Source organism: Poecilia latipinna, unplaced genomic scaffold (genome assembly GCF_001443285.1).
Source record: "Poecilia latipinna isolate Pla-1442-1.1 unplaced genomic scaffold, P_latipinna-1.0 Scaffold1139, whole genome shotgun sequence".
NCBI lineage: Eukaryota > Metazoa > Chordata > Actinopteri > Cyprinodontiformes > Poeciliidae > Poecilia > Poecilia latipinna.
In genome coordinates, this window is record NW_015113755.1 from 127,934 (window position 1) to 146,889 (window position 18,956).

The window sequence follows — 18,956 nt, forward strand, 5'->3', positions numbered from 1 at the left end:
CCTTTAGTTGGTCCAGGAGCTGAAACTGGTTCCTTGTCTGCAAAAATTTAAACAAGACCAATTATAAGCAAACACTGCACAAACAAAAGCCACATTTAAAGCCAAAGACAGAGGAAGACAAAAACAATCTCAGATTTGGTCCACTGAACATCCTTTTTTGCTGTAATATAAATGCACTGTTTATTACATAAATTGGTCTCATAAAACAGATATTTAAGATGTGAAAGACTAAAAAAGTTGTGCTGACAACATCAAACAGTAAAGACATTAAAGTAAACAAATCAAACATTGACATTTTCAGAATCAAAGGAGGAAAAAGTCAAACACAGATAAATGAAGATGAAGAAAAGAAATTTTACCTTCAGGAGGAGAAATTCTTTCAGAAACGGTGGTAGGTTCAGCCTTTACACCGGGCTCAGAAGGTTTCTTCTCCACTGGTGCAACTGGAGCTACAAGAACGCCAACTCAATTAAATCACTGACAATGATCCACTCAATAAACAACAACTGAATAAAACAGACAATCTTAAAGATGTCACTGCTGCTATGACCAACAGATTTGACTTAGGATGAAGAGAAACAAAGATAAGAATGACAAACAGAAGAAACTACCTTCTGGAGAAACTACTTTTTCTGCTGGTTGTTCTCTTGATACTGGAGGCAGTTTCTTTTCTTCTGGAGGAGACACTTGAGAGCACAAGATACCACAAAAAAACGTAAAGACCAACATAACAATAGATGTAAAGGTGACAACACATTACAAAAGCTGACATATCAAGAGTTAAGAAAACAGTTCAGAGACCCAAGACTGAATAAACTACCTGCAGGAGGAGCAACTTTGGGTGACGGAGCTGCTGGTTCAGATACAGATGGTTTCTTCTCCTCTGGAGGAAATAATAAATAAGATGCAAGATCACGACCAGGACAATAGCAAGGCTACAAGGACACTGACAAAAGCAGTGAAAAGTTGCATAAGATAAGACAACAAATACAACGAAAACAAAGAAAAACAGGAGTCTTGTTTATCCTCCACCCAAGAAACGAACCAGACACATAAAAAAGCAGACAACATAAAATGTTAAGAGAGAAAAAAAGTACCTGCAGGAGGAGAAACTTTTTGAGGAGGAACAGAGGGCTTTGGCTCTGGTGATGGTTTCTTCCCCTCTGGGGGGAGATCATTTGGGATTACATCCAGATCATAATGAAAATACCATTAAGATTGTAAAGAAAATACTGGAACCACTAAAAACATGAAAAAATACTCGACAAGTTAAGAGACAGTGTCAACACCAACTTATATAAAGACAAACATGGATGACCTTTAAGGTCAGCAAAGAAGATGAACACATAAACCAATCAGACTACCTGCAGGAGTAACCTTCTGAGGAGGAGGAGGAGCAGGTGGTGAAGGCTTTGGTTCTGGTGCTGCTTTCTTCTCTGAAGGAGATAATTTGGGAATACACCCAAGTCATGGTCAAGAACAAACTAAGCTTGAAAAGCACATAGTGGCACAACTTAAAAGACAACCTGCAGACATGTTAAGAAATGATATCAACATAAATTGACATAAAAACAAACATGGCTGACTCGTGATGTCAGCAAGAAGAAACACATGAACAAATTAAACTACCTGCAGAAGGAGTAACTTTAGGTGGAGCAGGAGGTGAGGGCTTTGGTTCTGGTGCAGAAGGTTTCTTCTCCACTGAAGGAGATAATTTGGGAGTAGACCCATTATGATCAAGAAAACATTAAGCCTGGAAAGCCTGTACTGGCACAACTTAACAATCCAAAGACATGTTAAGAGATGGTATCAACATAAATGGACATAAAGACAAACATGGCTGACTCATGATGTCAACAAGAAGAAAGACACCAACAAATCAGACTACCTGCAGGAGGAGTAACTTTAGGAGGAGGAGGAGGTGAGGGCTTTGGTTCTGGTGCAGAAGGTTTCTTCTCCTCTGAAGGAGATAGTTTGGGGATACACCCGAGTCATCATTAAGAAAACGTTTGGAAAGCACAAACTGGCACAACTTAAACTCGACAATTAGAGCACGTGTTAGGAGATGGTATCTGGTATCAACATAAATTGACATGAAGACAAACATGGCTGACTCATGAATGCCAGCAAGAAAAATGAACACATGAAGAAATTAGACTACCTGTAGAAGGAGTAACTTTAGGAGGAGAAGAAGGAGAAGGAGGAGGAGGAGGTGAGGGCTTTGGTTCTGGTGCAGAAGGTTTCTTCTCCTCTGGAGGAAATAATTTGGGAATAAACCAACCCATTATGATCTAGAAAACACTAATCTTGGACATCATGTACTGGCACAACTTAAAACATGATAATCCATGGACATTAATTAAGAGACGGCAGGGACATGAAAACAAACATGGCTGACTCATGAATGCCAGCAAGAAACACGTGAACCAACCAACCTATGGGAGGAGTAACTTTAGGAGGAGGAGGAGGTGAAGGCTTTGGTTCTGGTGCAGAAGGTTTCTTCTCCTCTGAAGGAGATAATTTGGGAATGTCATGATCATCACGATCAAGAAAACATTAAGCTTGGCCATCATCAAACAGGTTAAGTGATGGCATCAACACAATTGGACATACAGACAAACATGGCTGACTCATGGATGCCATCAAGAAAAACATAAATGAAGCACTACCTGCAGGAGCAGTAACTTCAGGGGGAGGAGGAGGATGTGTCGACTTTGGTTCTGGCTCAGAAGGTTTCTTCTCCTCTGAAGGAGATAATTTGGGAATATGCCCAAGTCATGATCAAGAAAACATTAAGCTTATACAAGCACATACAAGACAAACATGGCTGACTCATAAATGCCAGCAAGAACCAATTGAACTACCTGCAGGAGGTATAACCTTTGGAGGATATGAAGGCTTTGGTGCTGGTGCAGAAGGTTTCTTCACTTCAGGAGGCGACACTTTGAAATAAAAGATACCAAGATCACAACTAAGGCATCATTATGTTCACAAAGGACTAAGACAAGGAGCTGGTGCAGATATTAGAAAGTCCAATCTGCACCAGCAAGAATGTGTAAAATAAAAAAGAAAAACTAAAGATTTAAACAAAAAAGAGTTTTTCCCAAGACATACATTCTCAACAATACAAAAACAGGACACACAAAAAACAGGACACACAAACTAATCTAATCTTTTCAAGGTTAGATTAGTGTAACAGGTTCCCTGCCAACATTATGCTGGACTAGGCTAAATATAACAAATATATTTCAAGAGTTTGATCTTAAGCGATCAAATTTACAAGAATACCTTTCTCAAGAGGTTGCAGAGTCTTCTGTGTAAGGTTTTCCTCTTTCATATCTTCTCTTCTTTGAGTTTTTCTTTCAGTGGTTGTAGCTTCTTCTGAATAATCAGTCTCAAAAAAGATTTCTTTTGATTTTGGATGTGATGGCTTTGTAGATGACAGACTTTGATGCTCAGGGACTCGAAATGTCTTCACCGGTCCAGCTTGAGATTTCTCTGTTGGTACTTTCTCTGTAGGTACTTTCTCTGTAGGTACTTTCTCAATTTCGGAAAGAGATTCATCATACTTCTTTGTAATTTCTTCTTTGGTTTCTAGATGCTTTGCTAAAATAAAAGTGTCTTTTCTATCCTCTGTACCTGAATAAAAGCTAAATGAAACATCATCTTTAACTAGAGAAACGTCTATGTCTGTTGGAGTAACTGCAGGTTGGGTTCTGGGCTCTTTTGATGAAAGCTCAGTTTCAGTTAGAGGTGGAGAAACTGAGATCACAGATTCAATTTTCATTTCCCTTGAAACTTTAACGTCTTCCAGTTTTTCATACTCATATTCTTCAGTGTACCTCAAATATTTAGACTTTGTCACTTCATGATCTTCTCTGGACGTTGTAGGAACTTCTGTTTCCTCCATTTGTTCTTCCCTCCCATATAAAGTTCTGTCATCTCTTACAACTGACTCCTCGTGTTTGGATCTTCTTTCAGATCTTTGAACTTCTTGCTTGAGTTCAACAGTTATTGGAGTGAAACTTTCTACAGGAACAAACCTCTTAATGTCTTCAACCACAACAGTTTGTTGTTTTAGGTCATTCTCCAGACGAACTGATATTTTTGGAGACGTCACCCAAGATTGAAGAAATGCACCATGAAGCGGTGGCCAAGAAGAACCAAACATATAAAAAAAGATCAGGACAGAAACACATAGATATTAGTATATTAATGTCTGATTATGCATTTACACTTAAGTCTAACAGGTAACATTTTTGGTCAACGTCTTTAGTTACTGTTCACACCTTATGCCTGGGTGTGGTTAGTTTTTGATAACTTCCATGAGCTTTACAGACATAACAGCTAAAAGATGCAGCACAAATTTAACAAACCTCTGACAAGAAACCTTAAGATATAACACATTAGAAGATCAAGATGTGCAAAGATTAGTTGATAAGATCTTTGAAACCTTCAAGTAGACATATCTACCTTGTTGCTGAGGTTTTTCAACCTTCTCTTGTTGCTGTGGGGCTTTGTAACCTGGAGGGGTCTTCACTATTTCAACCTGTGGAGCTTCTGTTTTACTCCTTAGGTCTGCTGGTGGCTCCTTAACCTTCATTTCCTCTATTACTTTCTTTGGTGTTTCAGGAACCTTTTTGGGAACCATCAAAATCTTCTCTGGTTCCTGTAAAACTTTCTTTTCTTTTGGTTTTTCTGGAACCATGTTTTGTGTTTCTGGAACCCTTTTGGGAAGCTCTTGACCCCATCTTATCTCTTCTTCTGACTTTTCTGGGACAGTGGATGGTGCTTCAGAAACCACCTTTGGCGATTCAGTAATCATCGTTGTTTTTTCTGGAACCTTTTTGGGAACTTCCTGACCCATCTTTATTTCCCCTTTTGACTTTTCTGGAACCTTGGATGGTGCTTCAGAAACCACCTTTGGTGATTCAGTAATCATCTTTGTTTTTTCTGGAATCTTAGTCTGTGTTTCTGGAACCTTTTTGGGAACCTCTTGACCCCTCTTTATTTCCCCCTTTGACTTTTCTGGAACCTTGGATGGTGCTTCAGAAACCACCTTTGGTGATTCAGTAATCATCTTTGTTTTTTCTGGAATCTTTTTCTGTGTTTCTGGAACCAATTTTGTTGCATCAGGGAACCTCTCAATTTCTCTTGGCATTTTGGCTTCATCAACCGTTTTAGGAAACTTAATGACCTTCTCCACTTCTTCAAAAGCCTTCTTAGCTTTTTCTCCAAACTTTGGTTCTTCTTGTGTTTGAGGGGTAAACTCGAGTACCTCTGGCTCACTCTTGGAAACCAATGGGGCTGGTTTTCCAGTAACTTCAAGCTCCTTCCTTTCTGAGGTAACTTAGAAGAACAGTAATTACAAGAGAAATGTTTTAAAGAGTTTAAGTCACACTCTTACGAGTGCTAAGTATTTTGAAAGACTATGCGTACCAGAGAAACTACCATAAAAGAGAGTAAAAGAGAAAACTAGCAGATCATTTAACAAGCAGTTTGTTATATGACCTCTGCAGTACCTTTAACTGGAGCAGCTTCAGTCCAGACTGGAAGGATTTTAGATTCAGGTGTTTGGACGACTGCTTTCTCTGGTCTGGTTACATCTTTTACTTAAAGAACATTTCTCTTGGTTAGTACAAACGTAACAATCAAGGCTGTCAAAGATTACACTCTAAGCGAGTGAATTCAAAGACCTAAACACAAGAGGAGATAACAGCAGAAGAAAAGGTCGGAGATGAATACCTTCAGCTGGTCGGCGTTCTGGTGCTGATGGTGTAACCACAGCTGCTGATGGCTGGACTAAAGGTTCTTCTGCCTTTGGTAGCACTGGTGCTTTAAAGAACATTTAAACAACAGCTTTAAAGACTGTAGTACACTCTGTTGAGTGCATTAAGCAGAGACACCAACAGGACAGCCAGTTTCACAAAACAAGATTCCCATCTCAACACATTTATAAGAAATTCAAACTGGACAAAACATTGTGGTTCCAGTACCTCTTGGCAAGATCTCCTCAGTCTTTGGAGGAGCAATCCTCTCAGTGACTGGATGGACTTTGGCCTCTGCTGGTTTGGTTACAGCTGGGACTTTAGAGAACATTAAAAATATTCCCATCTTTACACAGAGTTAATTATAAAAGTTTTATTTAAACCAAGAAGAGAGTATCTCAAAGAGAGGAAGAAGTTTTGTTTTGTTGAAATCTGAAAACCCGTGTGAGGACAACACTAGAGAAGATGTTAAAGATCTAATCAAGAGGTTAGCAGCAAATAATATTCAACACAAAATCATGTTAAGAGCAAAATGAAAATAAACAAGACATGGGTTACGTGGTTTTTCTGCTCGAACATTCACTCCTTTACCTCTCGGTTCAGGAACTGCAGGAGTTTTCTTGGCAGGTTTTACTTCTGGTGCTTCGGTCACTTTAGGTTCAGGTACTTCTGGCTTCTGAAGCTGTCGTTTTGGTTCTGGAGGAACCTTTTCTGGTTCTTTTGGCTTGGGTTCAGGCTTTGGTTCGGTGAATACTTCAGATTTAACAAAGAAACACTTAAGTCACAAAAAATACCCTTAATTCAAGAGTTTAAAGAGTGAAGGAAGTAAAAGACAATTGATCAAGCACATGAAATACAGACAAACAAACAGTTGACTGATGGACAATATCAAGAACACAATGCTCTTCAAGCACCGGAAGAACAATGAATAAATGTATTCAAGGAGCCAAGAAGAAAAACATCTAAAAGTATGGCTCGTTTAATTAAATAAATTAAATATATCAGTAATTCCAAAAGTGCTGGAAGTCATTTACTTAAGAAATTCCCTATGTTTAATCATCTTGTCTATAATTATTGTGTTTAAAATGTGGTGTGTTTCTGGTAGGTTTGTAGAATTAAAGAGTATTCTGAGCCATTTTTATCCCAACAATGAAGAATTAGAGCCAATAAAGACTCACCCAGACATGATACAAGAAGTGTTATAAGAAAACACAGTCATAAACATTACCTTGTGGAACTGTCGGTTCTTCTCGCTGAGGAGTTGTGAAAGTATCAGGCCATGGCTTCTTTACCTCAGGTTCTTTAAGACATTATTATGAAGTTCAGTTTTCTGACCACAACAAACACCAACAGGAAGATCTTTTCATGTACACACAAACAACTAAAGAAGTCTCATAAACCAACATGAGAACACAGAACAGAAATGAGATACAACAATGATGAATAAAGAGTTTGGTATTTACAGATACCTGTGACGGCAGGTGGGTGTGGAGCTTCGCGCTCAGAGGGTTTCTCTTCTGGCTTCCTGTAAACCTCATGAACTTTAAAAGATCAAGAAAGTTTGGATTAAAAGCCAGACAGTTAGGCTGTGCAGTCTGCTTTCTGCTGTCTACAGAGCAGAAAGCTTCAGTTTGGGTTAATAAGAGCGTAAGAGGAGAAGCGTGTCAAGAAGAACAAAACATTGATAAGAGGAGACAAAAACAGACTGAAGATCTACCACAAACACCACAGACCAGATGTTAAAGCTACAGTTAAGATCTACAGAAGAAGGAAAGCCTCTGCAAGCAGCAGCTGGGTTTAATAAGGTGAACATTGGGGTTAGCGGCTTTTGATCTGTTTTTTTGGTTCAGCCAGAGCTCATTGCAGAATAGCTTTAAAGCTGATATACCTGAAGTGATTTCCTCTCTGACTTCAGTCCGGCCAATATACTCTTCCACAGCTTTTTTCTCTTCTGGCAGAGGAGAAAAGGGAACTTAGACAGAAAACAAGACCTGACTATAGCACTGCTTTAATAACAAGGTGGCATTAATGATCAAGAAATCAACAGAGTAACAGAATGGCACGACACATGAAGGCCAAAACCAGTTGAAAACAGACAAACAGTCAAAAGACAGCTGATGTATAAATGAAGAAGTGAACAACGCTGATACCTGAGACGGAGGAGTACAGAACCGAAACCGTTTCTTCTTCAACCGTCAGACTCTTAAACTCTACAGGAAACCATTAAATGATAATCAGCTGTTACAGATCACAGGTTTGTTCACTGAGACGTTTCTGTGCAGATGAGGACCATGGCAAAAAGTTTCTGTACTAATTTAATTTAATTTTTTTTTTTTTTTTTTGCATTTCTGGGTTTTATGATTCAAATTTTAGTTTTGAATAGTTTTGAATAATCCCTATAATTGTATAAAAAATCACAACCAAATTTATTTTTAATGTTTAACCTCAAATTACTACGTTTATGAATCCAAATTTATCTGACAACAGTTAATACTTGATCATTTCTTTTTACCGATTTGTACTTCATTATCTTTTTACTGACTGGGCTTTGTATTAATGATACCGAATTGAACTGAAATCATTTGTGTTGCAAATATCGAGGTTAATCTGCAGATTTTTTAACTCAGCCATGATCCTCCTCTGCACAACAGATCGTTCTCAGTTAAATTCGAGATGTATGTATTTATTTATTTATTTATTTATTTATTTGCGAGTTAAATTTATTCCACGGCACTTCAGACATGAGGATGAAGTGAAATAGTTAATAATCTGGGAGTTTATCAGGATCACACTGTTATTTGGGAGGAAAGTTAAAGGATGGAGATGATGGAGATGACGATGATATTGATGGTTAAATGTAACGATGAAATGTTTTGATGGAACTGATGAAGGTTCATAGATTCAAACAACAGTAGCGCTCATTTAAAGCTCCGTTATTGTTGTACCTTTGACTTCAGATCGTTCCTCGTGGTGATAAAATTCAGAGGATTCTTTTGGCAGAGAAAAAAAAAGGGTGAATGAAGGAGGCGAAACAGACGCTAAGTGAAAAATGTTCCTATTTGTCCCAGACTCACCTTGGGAAATGATCATGGAACCCATGTCTGGGAGCTGAACTGACGAATCTGGGATGTCTGAAGGTGCATTAATGAAAGTGTGATTAAATTTAAAGTTAACTTAGATTTTATTTTTTTAATGTGGGAGAACGCATTTTTTCATACCACTATATAACCAGAATGGTGTGGTTGTGCATTATTAGCTTTACCAAGATATAAGATGTGAAAATAAACCTGAGTTTATTTTGAAACTACTCACCCTGAGGAACCTTTCCTAAACCAACGTCTGTGAAAAAACAGGTAGACGGATGTAATTAGATCTGTGAATGGGTGTAAACGTCTCTGACTGCTGCTGTCGGCTAAAACAGACCTTTGCCTGAGAGGTAAAGCTCGGCGGTGCTTCGAGCTTCTCCCATTGGCTCCAGGCGAGCGATCACGGAGTAAACGCCTGGCGGGTGGAGACATTATTGTTCTGTTTTATTTAAGGTTCAACAACTGATTCAAACAATTTTGGTTTAATGCTGCATAGAGATTGCGTACTTTCTACAGTGTTTTGTAACAGGGTTAAATAAGAACTCTTGGCTCTGATTGAGTAGGTACGAACAGAAGAAACTTCTGTATTTCTGTTTGTCAGAAACGTCCCTCCAGAGGAAAAAGAAGGTAAATCTTTTTGACAAACCTTCATCCTCTGCTGTCACGTTGCGGATCGTCATAAAGTGCCGTCGGCCTTCTGTCCTGAAGTTATATTTGGGGCTTTCTTTGAGCTCCCACGAGTCTTTGTACCACGAAACGGTTGCGTTGTCAAAGGACAACTCACACTCGAAGGTGGCGGAGTGACGTTCGCTGACTTCGATGTTTCGGATGCGTTTAGTAAACTGAATTTGGTCGGCTAAAATCAGACAATTAAAGATGACATTTAATTTTAAAGAGTTGTGTTTTGTCTGAAGTTATCAAAGTGTCACATTTGATCTTTTCTTCTTCTCTGAAGGAAAATATACTACAAACAAGACAACACAGAAAGAAAAACTGCAGGACATCCAGCAGATTTAAAGAGGTTAGTCTAGTTGTATTTGACTCACCTGGTTTGCAATCACCTCCTGATGTGGAAATAAAGTATCGGCGCATGAGGATACACTACAAACACATAGAATGGGCTCCAGCAAGGAGAGGACATGGAAAACGCTCTTACCTGTTACGGTGAGTTTGGCGTTGGAGATGTGAGGACCACACACCACACGGAAGTTGCCCTCATCTTTGACCTGGCAGTTCTTAATCTTCAGGTAGTGGCGGTTGCCCACACTGCTGATCTCGTATTTATCACTGTTCTCCAGTTTCTGCGTTCCCTTGTACCAGGTCAGAGAGATCTCTGGGTAGTTGATCTGGATCTCGCACTCAAACGTTGCCGTTTGGTTCTCTGTGGTTGTCTGGTCAGAGATGTCTTCCATCACAGACACAGGCTAAGGACAAAACATCAATTATGATAATTTTTATTTATTATTGGTTTTCATCTACATGGAACCTTGGTCATGTAGTGGAGTGAAACAGCCATTTGCTCTAAAATAAGTGTTGGCGTTTACCTCTGTGTCGACACGTCCCTCCAGCTGCTGGATCAGTCTGGCCATGTCCTCCTCTTCAACCCGACCACCATGTTCCACCTCCTGCCACAGGGTATAAGGCTATTAATGCAACACCTTCACAATCTTTCAGTAGTCAATATCAAAGATATGCAACATCGCAATTTATTTTGTTGCAACAAAAATTGTTTCCCACAACAGCAACAACAGTTTCATCAGCTGAAACCACTTCAGAAAGACACTATTGTGAGATGTAGTGACCCTGAATGGTACAGATACTTCAGATACCTCCTGACTGGTAATACATGAAACACATAATCAATTATATTACATTGTCATAATATTTTACCTGAAAGGTGCAAAATCCTTTTAGTTTTCTAAGCTAAACCTTACGATATAATAAATATCTTTTAGAATTGTTGTTGAAAGGTTGTTTTCCAATCAAGGAAAACTGATAATACAAATAGAATACAGAGCAGATTTGTCCTTCAAATCTGTGCTATTACAAACCAATCCAGCTTCACTATTACAATCAGTTTTCCCCAGTACCGCTTTGCCAGTTTCCATCTCCTTCTCTCTCTTCAGGAACTCCACGGCCTGCAGGATGGCCCTGTAGTCATGGATCCCATGTTCCCGGAGGATCCTCTCATAGTCTTTGGGGTCATGACCTCTGAGCAAGTCAACAATACTGATGTTTTCAAGTTTCTTTGGGCTCTTTTGCTTGGAGGGAGTTCTGAAAATATCATACATGAAGTCATTGAGCAGATAGAGACATTTGTTCCATTAACACAATTCAAAGTCAGTGGTGGAATATAGAAATGAACTTGTATTACTTCTTGAGTTTTGTTCTGATATCTCCAATGCCTTCCCCTTCTTCCTTTTTGGTGACTTCCATCTCAGCGCCGGACTCGATCTCTCCATGTTTGTTGGTGGCGACACACCTGTAGAGGCCAGAGTCGGACTTGGTCACCTCTCTGATCTCCAGTTTGGCATCCTGGCCCTTGTGCTCGATGGAGATACGACCACCAGCGGTGATCTGCCTCCATTTGCCCTTCATCCACTTCACGCTGGGGATTGGATCACCTCCAATCTTGGCGATGAAGGTTGCAGTGCCCTCTGAAGAGAAGGAGATGTAAAGAAATGAGCAAAGCCTTAACTTCAAATGGGAATGTTTTGAGGAAGGAGAGGAATGTTGTCCTTACTCTCTGTGACTGAAATGTTTTTGGGTTCTTCAATGAAGAAAAGGTTGTCGAGTCTTTTGACTGGGGCAGCTGCAGCGGGGGTCGGTGCCTCGGTGGGTGAAGGCTTGGCTCCTTTGTCTGAAGATACATAGAAACCAAACTGAGACGGTGAGTGAAGAGTTACTTTAACAATTTGAGTCTGGTTTTTATGAGGTTGGACATCTTTCTGACAGCCTTTCAAAATACAAATGTTTCCTATAAATGTTTCCATTTATAGGAAACACTTAAAGATTAAAATTTGGTGGTTAGATTTTCATCAAACCTTGGACTTGTTTACACTTTACAGAAAGTTCAACTGCTTACCCTTCACAGTGACCTTGGCCTTGCAGAAGTCACTACCGACTGCATTGCTGGCCTTGCACAGATAATCCCCTGCATCTTCCTTTGATGCGGAGCTGACCTCAAGGGAGGCCGTCCCACCAACAAATGTGATTTTGGTTTTATCACTGGACTTCAGCTCCCTCCTGTCCTTCATCCACTGGATGGTCAGAGGAGAGGAGCCTTTAACATGGCATTTGAGGCTCAGCTTCTCCCCCTCGTTCACTGTGACCGGCTCCAGAGGGACGTCAAATTTAGGAGGTTGACCAGTTTCTGAAGGTGAGAAAGAGGCTGAATAAATGAAGATACTTGCCTTTAACATAATAACATAACAGAATACTTTTACAGTATTTGTTAAAATTAAAATAGTCTCTCATCTTTCCCTTGACAATAGTCCATAGAGAATCTATCTAAGCAGCACATTAGTAGCTCATGTCCTTGGTATTTCTGTTTGTGCTGACTCTTTGAGGTCTTACTCCAGCTTCAGGTCACACCTTGTGAATAACCCTCAAACTCTTGAATGGACTGTCCATCACAATCCTGTACAGGCTGCAGATATTTATGTATTTTGTGTACCTGTTTTCTATCATTTTTTTTTCCTTCCACTAAACTTTCCATTTATATGCTTGGATATCGCCCTCTTTGAATAGACAATGTCTTCAGCAATTACCTTTTCTGACTTACCTCTTTGTGGAGAGAATGAATAAAAACATATTTTTTTTCATTTTCTGAGAAACTGATCATGTTTTTTATTACCTGCAAGTCATAACCATCCACACATACAGAAATAAACACTTAAAATAAGTGAGCTTGCCCTTTTAAGTTGAAAAAAAAAAAACTTTATGAGGACACTCTAATTAAGATAAATTTGTATGATAGGTCATGTTCCGGAAGACTAACCTCTAGACTTTAGGAGACAAAGGAAATTTCATACAGAACAATTTAGATTTGCTAGACTAGTGTATTTATCTAAACCAAAGAATAGTTAATCGTCAGTTCACAAAGAAAACTCTGCACAACATTCAGCCAATCTGGTATAGGTTATGTTAGGGTTGGACTCCCTACCTGAAACTGTGAGGGACACCTGACATGACACTTTCCCTGCTTCGTTGGAAGCCTCACAGGTGTAGACACTGCTGTCAGAAACTGCAGAGTCTTTGATACACAGCACAGCCATGTTGTTCTTGAAGCTGATGTCATATTTTCCAGAGGCATGGATCTCTTGGTTGTCCTTGTACCAGGTGATGGTCAGTGGCTGGGAGCCGGACACCCGAGCCTCCATCTTTATTACCTTACCAGCTGAATCCACGATGGACTCAGACGGCCTCTTAGTGAAGTTTGGAGGCACTTTACGTTCTGTGGGGGATAAATTTCAGAAAATCAGGTCATGTTGGGAGAGTAAGCAAGTCATTTAACATGTATTCTTCTTCAGGCCACTGGGCCTTTACCACAGCACCGGGAAATAAAATCCACCATAGATGACAAGACAACAGGAGCACAAATTGTGATGCAAATGCAACAGAAACGAACAATATCATCAATAAATATGAGCAAACAGTCCAACTAACCATGACCTATCCACAAAAGTAGATACGTTTCTGATAGTGACTCTGTAACACCATGTCTGATTTCAAACCTGCCTTACAGAGAACCAACCATCCCAAAATCTGACGATGACAACATTCATGGTCTCTGATGATACAAAATGCACAGAGTGTTACCCATAAATCCACAGGGATCAACTGGACTGCATGTTAGTAGCAGTTACACCAAACAAAGAGATGGGATGGAATGTGTTGGTTAGTGGGTTCCCTATTTTAACATGAGCGTGACATGTGTCCGTTCTTTCTGCATTGGAAATTTCACAAGTGTATTTCCCTGCAGCAGCGATTCTGTCATTGTTGAGCACTTCCAGAGTGCAGAACGAGTCTGTAGTTTTCACGCTGTATAGGTAAGAGGCCCAGATGAGCTTGTCATGCTTCTTCCATGTGACATGAACCCGTTGGTGCAATCTTGTCTCAAGGGGTTGCCCAACTGATGAGTGACATCCTCCAGTTTCTTTGTAAACCGTACAGGTTCTGAGAGAAGCAATGTTGCAATCAATCTTAGACTCCTCAAAGACTATAGTATGTGCCTGTGCACATCCGTGGTTCTTTGGATTTGTGAAAACTGTTGACATGTTTGAGGAAGTTTTGGCTAATGGGCTCGACGCACGGGGAGCGACAAATGAGTTTTTGGCCATTGGGGATAAATCCAACAACACATGGGACGCGATAGCAAAGGGACGCGATAACAACAGGACGTAATAGCAACAGGACGTAATAGCAATGGGACGCGATAGCAAAGGGACGCGATAACAACGGAATGCAACAACAGGATGTAATAGCAAAGAAACATGATAGCAATGGGACGCAATAGCAATGGTAACGACAAAAGTTGAACATTCTTCTATTTTCTTGTGTCGCATTGCTTTTCCGCGTATTCACAACTATGTGTACAAACTTGAATTTTCATATCAGTGATTCTTGAGAATAGGGACAAAACATGTCCTATGGATAAAGTACCAAATTTGAATAAAATATACACAAAATATATTTTTTTCAAATATCTGACTCAACTAACCTGGGTCACGTGAGCACAACAATGTATATTTTTCTTGTGTTTGCTGAATAATTTTTTTATTTTAAACATTGTAGTCGGTTGATGATGCCTGTAAAATCCCTTGTCCAGGAGCAGATTTCAACACACTATAATAGTTTAAAACAATTAAAGAAATACTAAAATTATATATTATGACAATTAAGTATAAGTAGTCATATAAATAATTATAAAAGTATCGATAAATTGAATTAAAAATAATTTTTAGATATTTTCCAACTCCGTTGAAATTTGTCCCTAGTTTTTGTCAACACCGTCAGAAATGAAAAGAATTAAAAAAAATCAGGCATTATTGGGGGACACCAGAACTTCTGAGGACCCCATGACGTCGTCTTTTCTCTTCCTTTGCTAAGAGGGCTAGTTAGCTCTGGTTAGCTTATGTTATTCTTTAGTTTTTTCTTCTGTTTCATTCCTAAGTTGCTTGTCACAATCATGATGTGTCAACTCCATAACTGACCATTTTCAAAACTTTGATGAAATTTTGTGAAATAAAAGCTTAATTTTGGTAAACTGTAAAGATTTCATGGACCTGACGAGCTACAATATGACCTCCTTCAGAATAACATCATATAAATTGAGGTAGTTTGGCTTTTTGTCAACTCCATCAGAGTTTTTCTGACTCTTTCAGTGAAATTGTTGTCAAATCTCACTTAATTGTGCAATTAATTCACTTTAATGTATTTTACATAAATTTAATTACTTCACATGTATCAAGTTTTTCATTTTATTCACTAGTTTGTCAGTTCTGTGTCAACTCCGTCATGCACTGTCAACTCCGTCAGATGGACTTTTTGTTTTTTGTTTTAAATAATACTTCTTTTGTTTCTTGAGAAGCATTTGTCTGTAAAATGAGTAAAAATATCACTAATAGGGTCAATAAAAATTATTTTTTATTTATTTTTGTCAGATGGTGATGACAAAGTTCTGGGTCAGGTCGATTAAAAATGTAATTTTTTAAAAAAAAAATTGCAACTGGGAACCTGCACCTTAGTATCTTTACATTTCCTAAACATTATTTGTCATATNCCCTGGTGGTTGAAGAAAAATCCACATATAAGCTGCACCGAACTATAAGCCGCATGGTTCTAAGCAGGGGTCACCAACCTTTTTGAGACTGGGAGCTACTTCATGGGTACAGAGTAACACGAAGGGCTACTTGTTTGATACAGACATACATTTTCTTAGCTCACTCTTAATAACAATAATGCATTTGATTACATGTGGTATGATCATATTAATGTAAGGGATTACTCACTATATCTGTCAGTAATGATTTACCATGGCAGATATAGTTAATTGCTATTATGTGATCAGAAGTTATTAGTTCAGAGTTTTAAGTTTGAGTCCCTTTTGGAGCTTTTCTGTGTGATTCTAAATTTCCTCCAAGTGACCGACAGAATGGATTATTGCAGCTGCAGCTGTACAGCCGTTTACACTTTGAGTTCCTTGAGATTTTCCTTTTAAATAAAAAAGAAAAGAATAGTTATTGTATATTTTATTATCTAACCCTCTTTACTATTAACAAAATTGTGGAGACAAAAACATTTTGTGTCAAAACATCTTGTACGTAGCGCACATCAGTGTGAGTCTGTGGGGGTGGGCACGCAAAAGGCTAAATCATATTGGTCAGTTTACTTTTGTTAATTTTTTGCTTTTTCTGTGAGCTAAAAATGAATGAGCTCCTCCCGTTGTCCTAAGATCCTGCCTGAGCTTTTTACCCTGCGCGGTTCTGACGGTCGCCGGTTTATTAGCCTTTTTGTGGTTTCGCGAACTGAAAAGCTGACGGGTCAACCGTCAAAAAAAAAAAAAAAAAAAAAAAAAATAAGAAAAAAAGGTTGGGGGGGAGAACAAAACTATCACTGTCTGCACCTAACCAGCACAAACCTAAACCACAAAAGCAGCGGACTTTTTTATTTTTTTTTACAAACGATGTGAAATAATAGACATGAAAGCGAAGCCTACCCGTCTGATCCATGGAAATAAGGGGATGTTGATTCCCAGGTTCAGGTGGTGTCAGACATCCAGAGGAGGAGAAAGTGATGCAACATTGTTTGCTTAATCTTTACTCTTTTGGGGACTAGATTAAATTGTTTAACCCGCAGTCTGAGACGCTCAGGGTGGCAGATGTGACCCGCCAGAACCGCACAAGGAATAAAGCTCAGCCGGGATCCAAATGACTGCTGTTAGAACTACGAGTGGGATCAAACTCTGCTCATTCATTTGTAGCTTACAGAAAAAGCGCCAAGCTGCCAAATAAACATAAACTGACCAGTGACATTTAGCTTTGACGTACCCACCGCCATAGACTCGCTACTACAAGACGTAGTAAAGAGGGTTAGATAATAAAAAAAATCATATTATTCTTTTCTTTTTTTAAAAGTGGGTACAAAACATTTAATTGAATATTTTTTTGGCAGTGCTCCCTAACAATGGCTATTTTTAGAACTTGCTCACAGGCGACTGACAAGGTCCCCTCGGGCGACCGGGGGCCCGCGGGCACCGTGTTGGTGACCCCTGGTTCAAAGCTTAGGAAAAAAGAAGCGGCAAATCTCACTTAAATGTGCAGTTAATTCATTTTAATGTATTTTATATAAATTGCATTACTTCACATGACCTAGTTTTTCTTTTTACTTACTAGTTTGTCACCACCTTCAGTTCTGCGTCAACTCTGTCAGATGGACTTTATGGTGTTTTTTGTTTTAAATAATATTTCTTTTGTTTCTTGAGAATCATTTGTCTGTAAAACTTGAGTAAAAATATCACTGATAGGGTCATTAAAAATCATTTTTTATTTATTTTTGTCAGATGGTGATGACAAAGTTCTGGGTCAGGTCAATTAAAAATGTAATTTTTTAAAAAATGTTGCAACTGGGAGCCTGCACCTTAGCATCTTTACATTTCCTAAACATTATTTGTCATATTTGCATACATAAGGTTGAGGCATAATTTTTTAAAAATTTGGGAAAATTTAAACCCATTTTGTCTCTATTCTCAAGAATCACTGAAAGCTGAAGTAAATGTTTCCCTCAGCTTTCACGCTCATGAGCGCATACAGTAAAAGCGGGACGGGAGACTCGAGAAGAAAACTGTTCTGCAGTCGCTGGGGAGATCGCCTCGGTAGCTTTAGCAACGGGTCGATTTACGTGACGTATCCTGCTCAGTGCAAAACGACCAGGGCCACAGCACCAATAGGACCAGGTCGAGCCAGGCCGGGCCGGCCGGACGCTGCAGTGCGAAAAGGGCTTTATTGCAACCCATAAAAGGAATTAGAACGAACTTAGAATCTTGAAAAAATTCTTCCAAAACAGGAACACTTAGTTTTTATTATTACTTGGAGTACTCATTACTTTTACAAATTTAGAACTTACTTAGGAAGTCCAAGGAATACTTACTTACACTTATTTAGCAACCCAAAACAGGGATTAGAACTTGGAATCTAGAACTACCTTAGCAACTACTTTTTAGACTCCTTTTCTTCCAACCGTGAAAAGGAATTAGACCACAGGATACTTACTTATACTTATCTAACCAACCCTGAATAGGAGTATCTAGTTTATTTACTTTGGATCAACATTATTAGCTTTTTCTTCTTTTGCTCTTTCCTTTGGTTTATTTTGTTTGTATTTCCTTTTAAATCCTGTAAAGCACTTTCTATTGCCTTGTTGGTGAAAATGTGCTATATAAATAAAATTACTTTTTACCTTGTTAGCTTAAAATCTTTCAATACAAAAACATGGTTGCCTGCTGGTTGACCATCTCAACACCCCGATCTGTGCTTAGCAAGTGTTCTGGGGGAAACCATGAATTGTCTCAAAACTTGGCGGAACAACTTAGGTAATACAATATCTGAAAAATATCACCGACAAGGCACATTATATCGAAGGCTCAAGTTTTACGTCAAGTTTCTGACTCTGGCCTTCAAAGGCTGAAAAACAATTGGTTCAATCCCATGAACTCTGTAACTTTTCTTGCAGTAGCTTTGTTCTTTTCACTGGCAGCTAACAATGACAGTGACTGGTCGGTTTCATATGCAATTATCGACCGGCCTCCAAAAATTAAGTAAATTTTGGACCTGTTTATTGGTGCACCACTAACCTGTAAGGTAGCTTTATTATCAGAGCTTCTGATATTGTTTGAAGAAAATATATTGTGTTTGAGTTCTGGATGAGAGTAAGGTCTTTAATATGCACTGTGATATTTGCATTAATTTTTTTTATATACATTTAGAAAATATTTATATTGACATTTCTTTCTTAGTTTTTATTTTTAACAACAAATAATGACATTTTTCCATAATTACATTCTTCTATCTCTTATAGCTCGATGCTATATATATATATATAT

General features: G+C 38.7%; 1 protein-coding gene across 1 annotated transcript in view; it reads right to left on the reverse strand.

The window, feature by feature from the left end:
• Nucleotides 1-18,956, reverse strand: part of LOC106959964 (titin-like) — a 159,879-nt gene that overhangs the window by 95,291 nt on the left and 45,632 nt on the right. Inside the window, exons 61-94 of the mRNA XM_015052845.1 lie at nt 13,020-13,310; nt 11,940-12,227; nt 11,598-11,714; nt 11,229-11,511; nt 10,945-11,128; nt 10,399-10,479; nt 10,011-10,278; nt 9,901-9,918; nt 9,501-9,710; nt 9,192-9,269; nt 9,081-9,107; nt 8,843-8,899; nt 8,714-8,758; nt 7,919-7,978; nt 7,657-7,719; nt 7,238-7,309; nt 6,997-7,068; nt 6,360-6,521; nt 5,997-6,086; nt 5,746-5,835; nt 5,523-5,612; nt 4,474-5,349; nt 2,865-2,942; nt 2,670-2,744; nt 2,436-2,507; nt 2,162-2,251; nt 1,889-1,960; nt 1,630-1,701; nt 1,365-1,436; nt 1,098-1,163; nt 821-883; nt 612-686; nt 360-449; nt 2-37 (exon numbers count right to left, since the gene is read on the reverse strand). Coding sequence (XP_014908331.1) covers nt 2-37; nt 360-449; nt 612-686; nt 821-883; nt 1,098-1,163; nt 1,365-1,436; nt 1,630-1,701; nt 1,889-1,960; nt 2,162-2,251; nt 2,436-2,507; nt 2,670-2,744; nt 2,865-2,942; nt 4,474-5,349; nt 5,523-5,612; nt 5,746-5,835; nt 5,997-6,086; nt 6,360-6,521; nt 6,997-7,068; nt 7,238-7,309; nt 7,657-7,719; nt 7,919-7,978; nt 8,714-8,758; nt 8,843-8,899; nt 9,081-9,107; nt 9,192-9,269; nt 9,501-9,710; nt 9,901-9,918; nt 10,011-10,278; nt 10,399-10,479; nt 10,945-11,128; nt 11,229-11,511; nt 11,598-11,714; nt 11,940-12,227; nt 13,020-13,310 — 4,383 coding nt within the window. The remainder of the gene's footprint in view (nt 1; nt 38-359; nt 450-611; nt 687-820; nt 884-1,097; nt 1,164-1,364; nt 1,437-1,629; nt 1,702-1,888; nt 1,961-2,161; nt 2,252-2,435; nt 2,508-2,669; nt 2,745-2,864; nt 2,943-4,473; nt 5,350-5,522; nt 5,613-5,745; nt 5,836-5,996; nt 6,087-6,359; nt 6,522-6,996; nt 7,069-7,237; nt 7,310-7,656; nt 7,720-7,918; nt 7,979-8,713; nt 8,759-8,842; nt 8,900-9,080; nt 9,108-9,191; nt 9,270-9,500; nt 9,711-9,900; nt 9,919-10,010; nt 10,279-10,398; nt 10,480-10,944; nt 11,129-11,228; nt 11,512-11,597; nt 11,715-11,939; nt 12,228-13,019; nt 13,311-18,956) is intronic.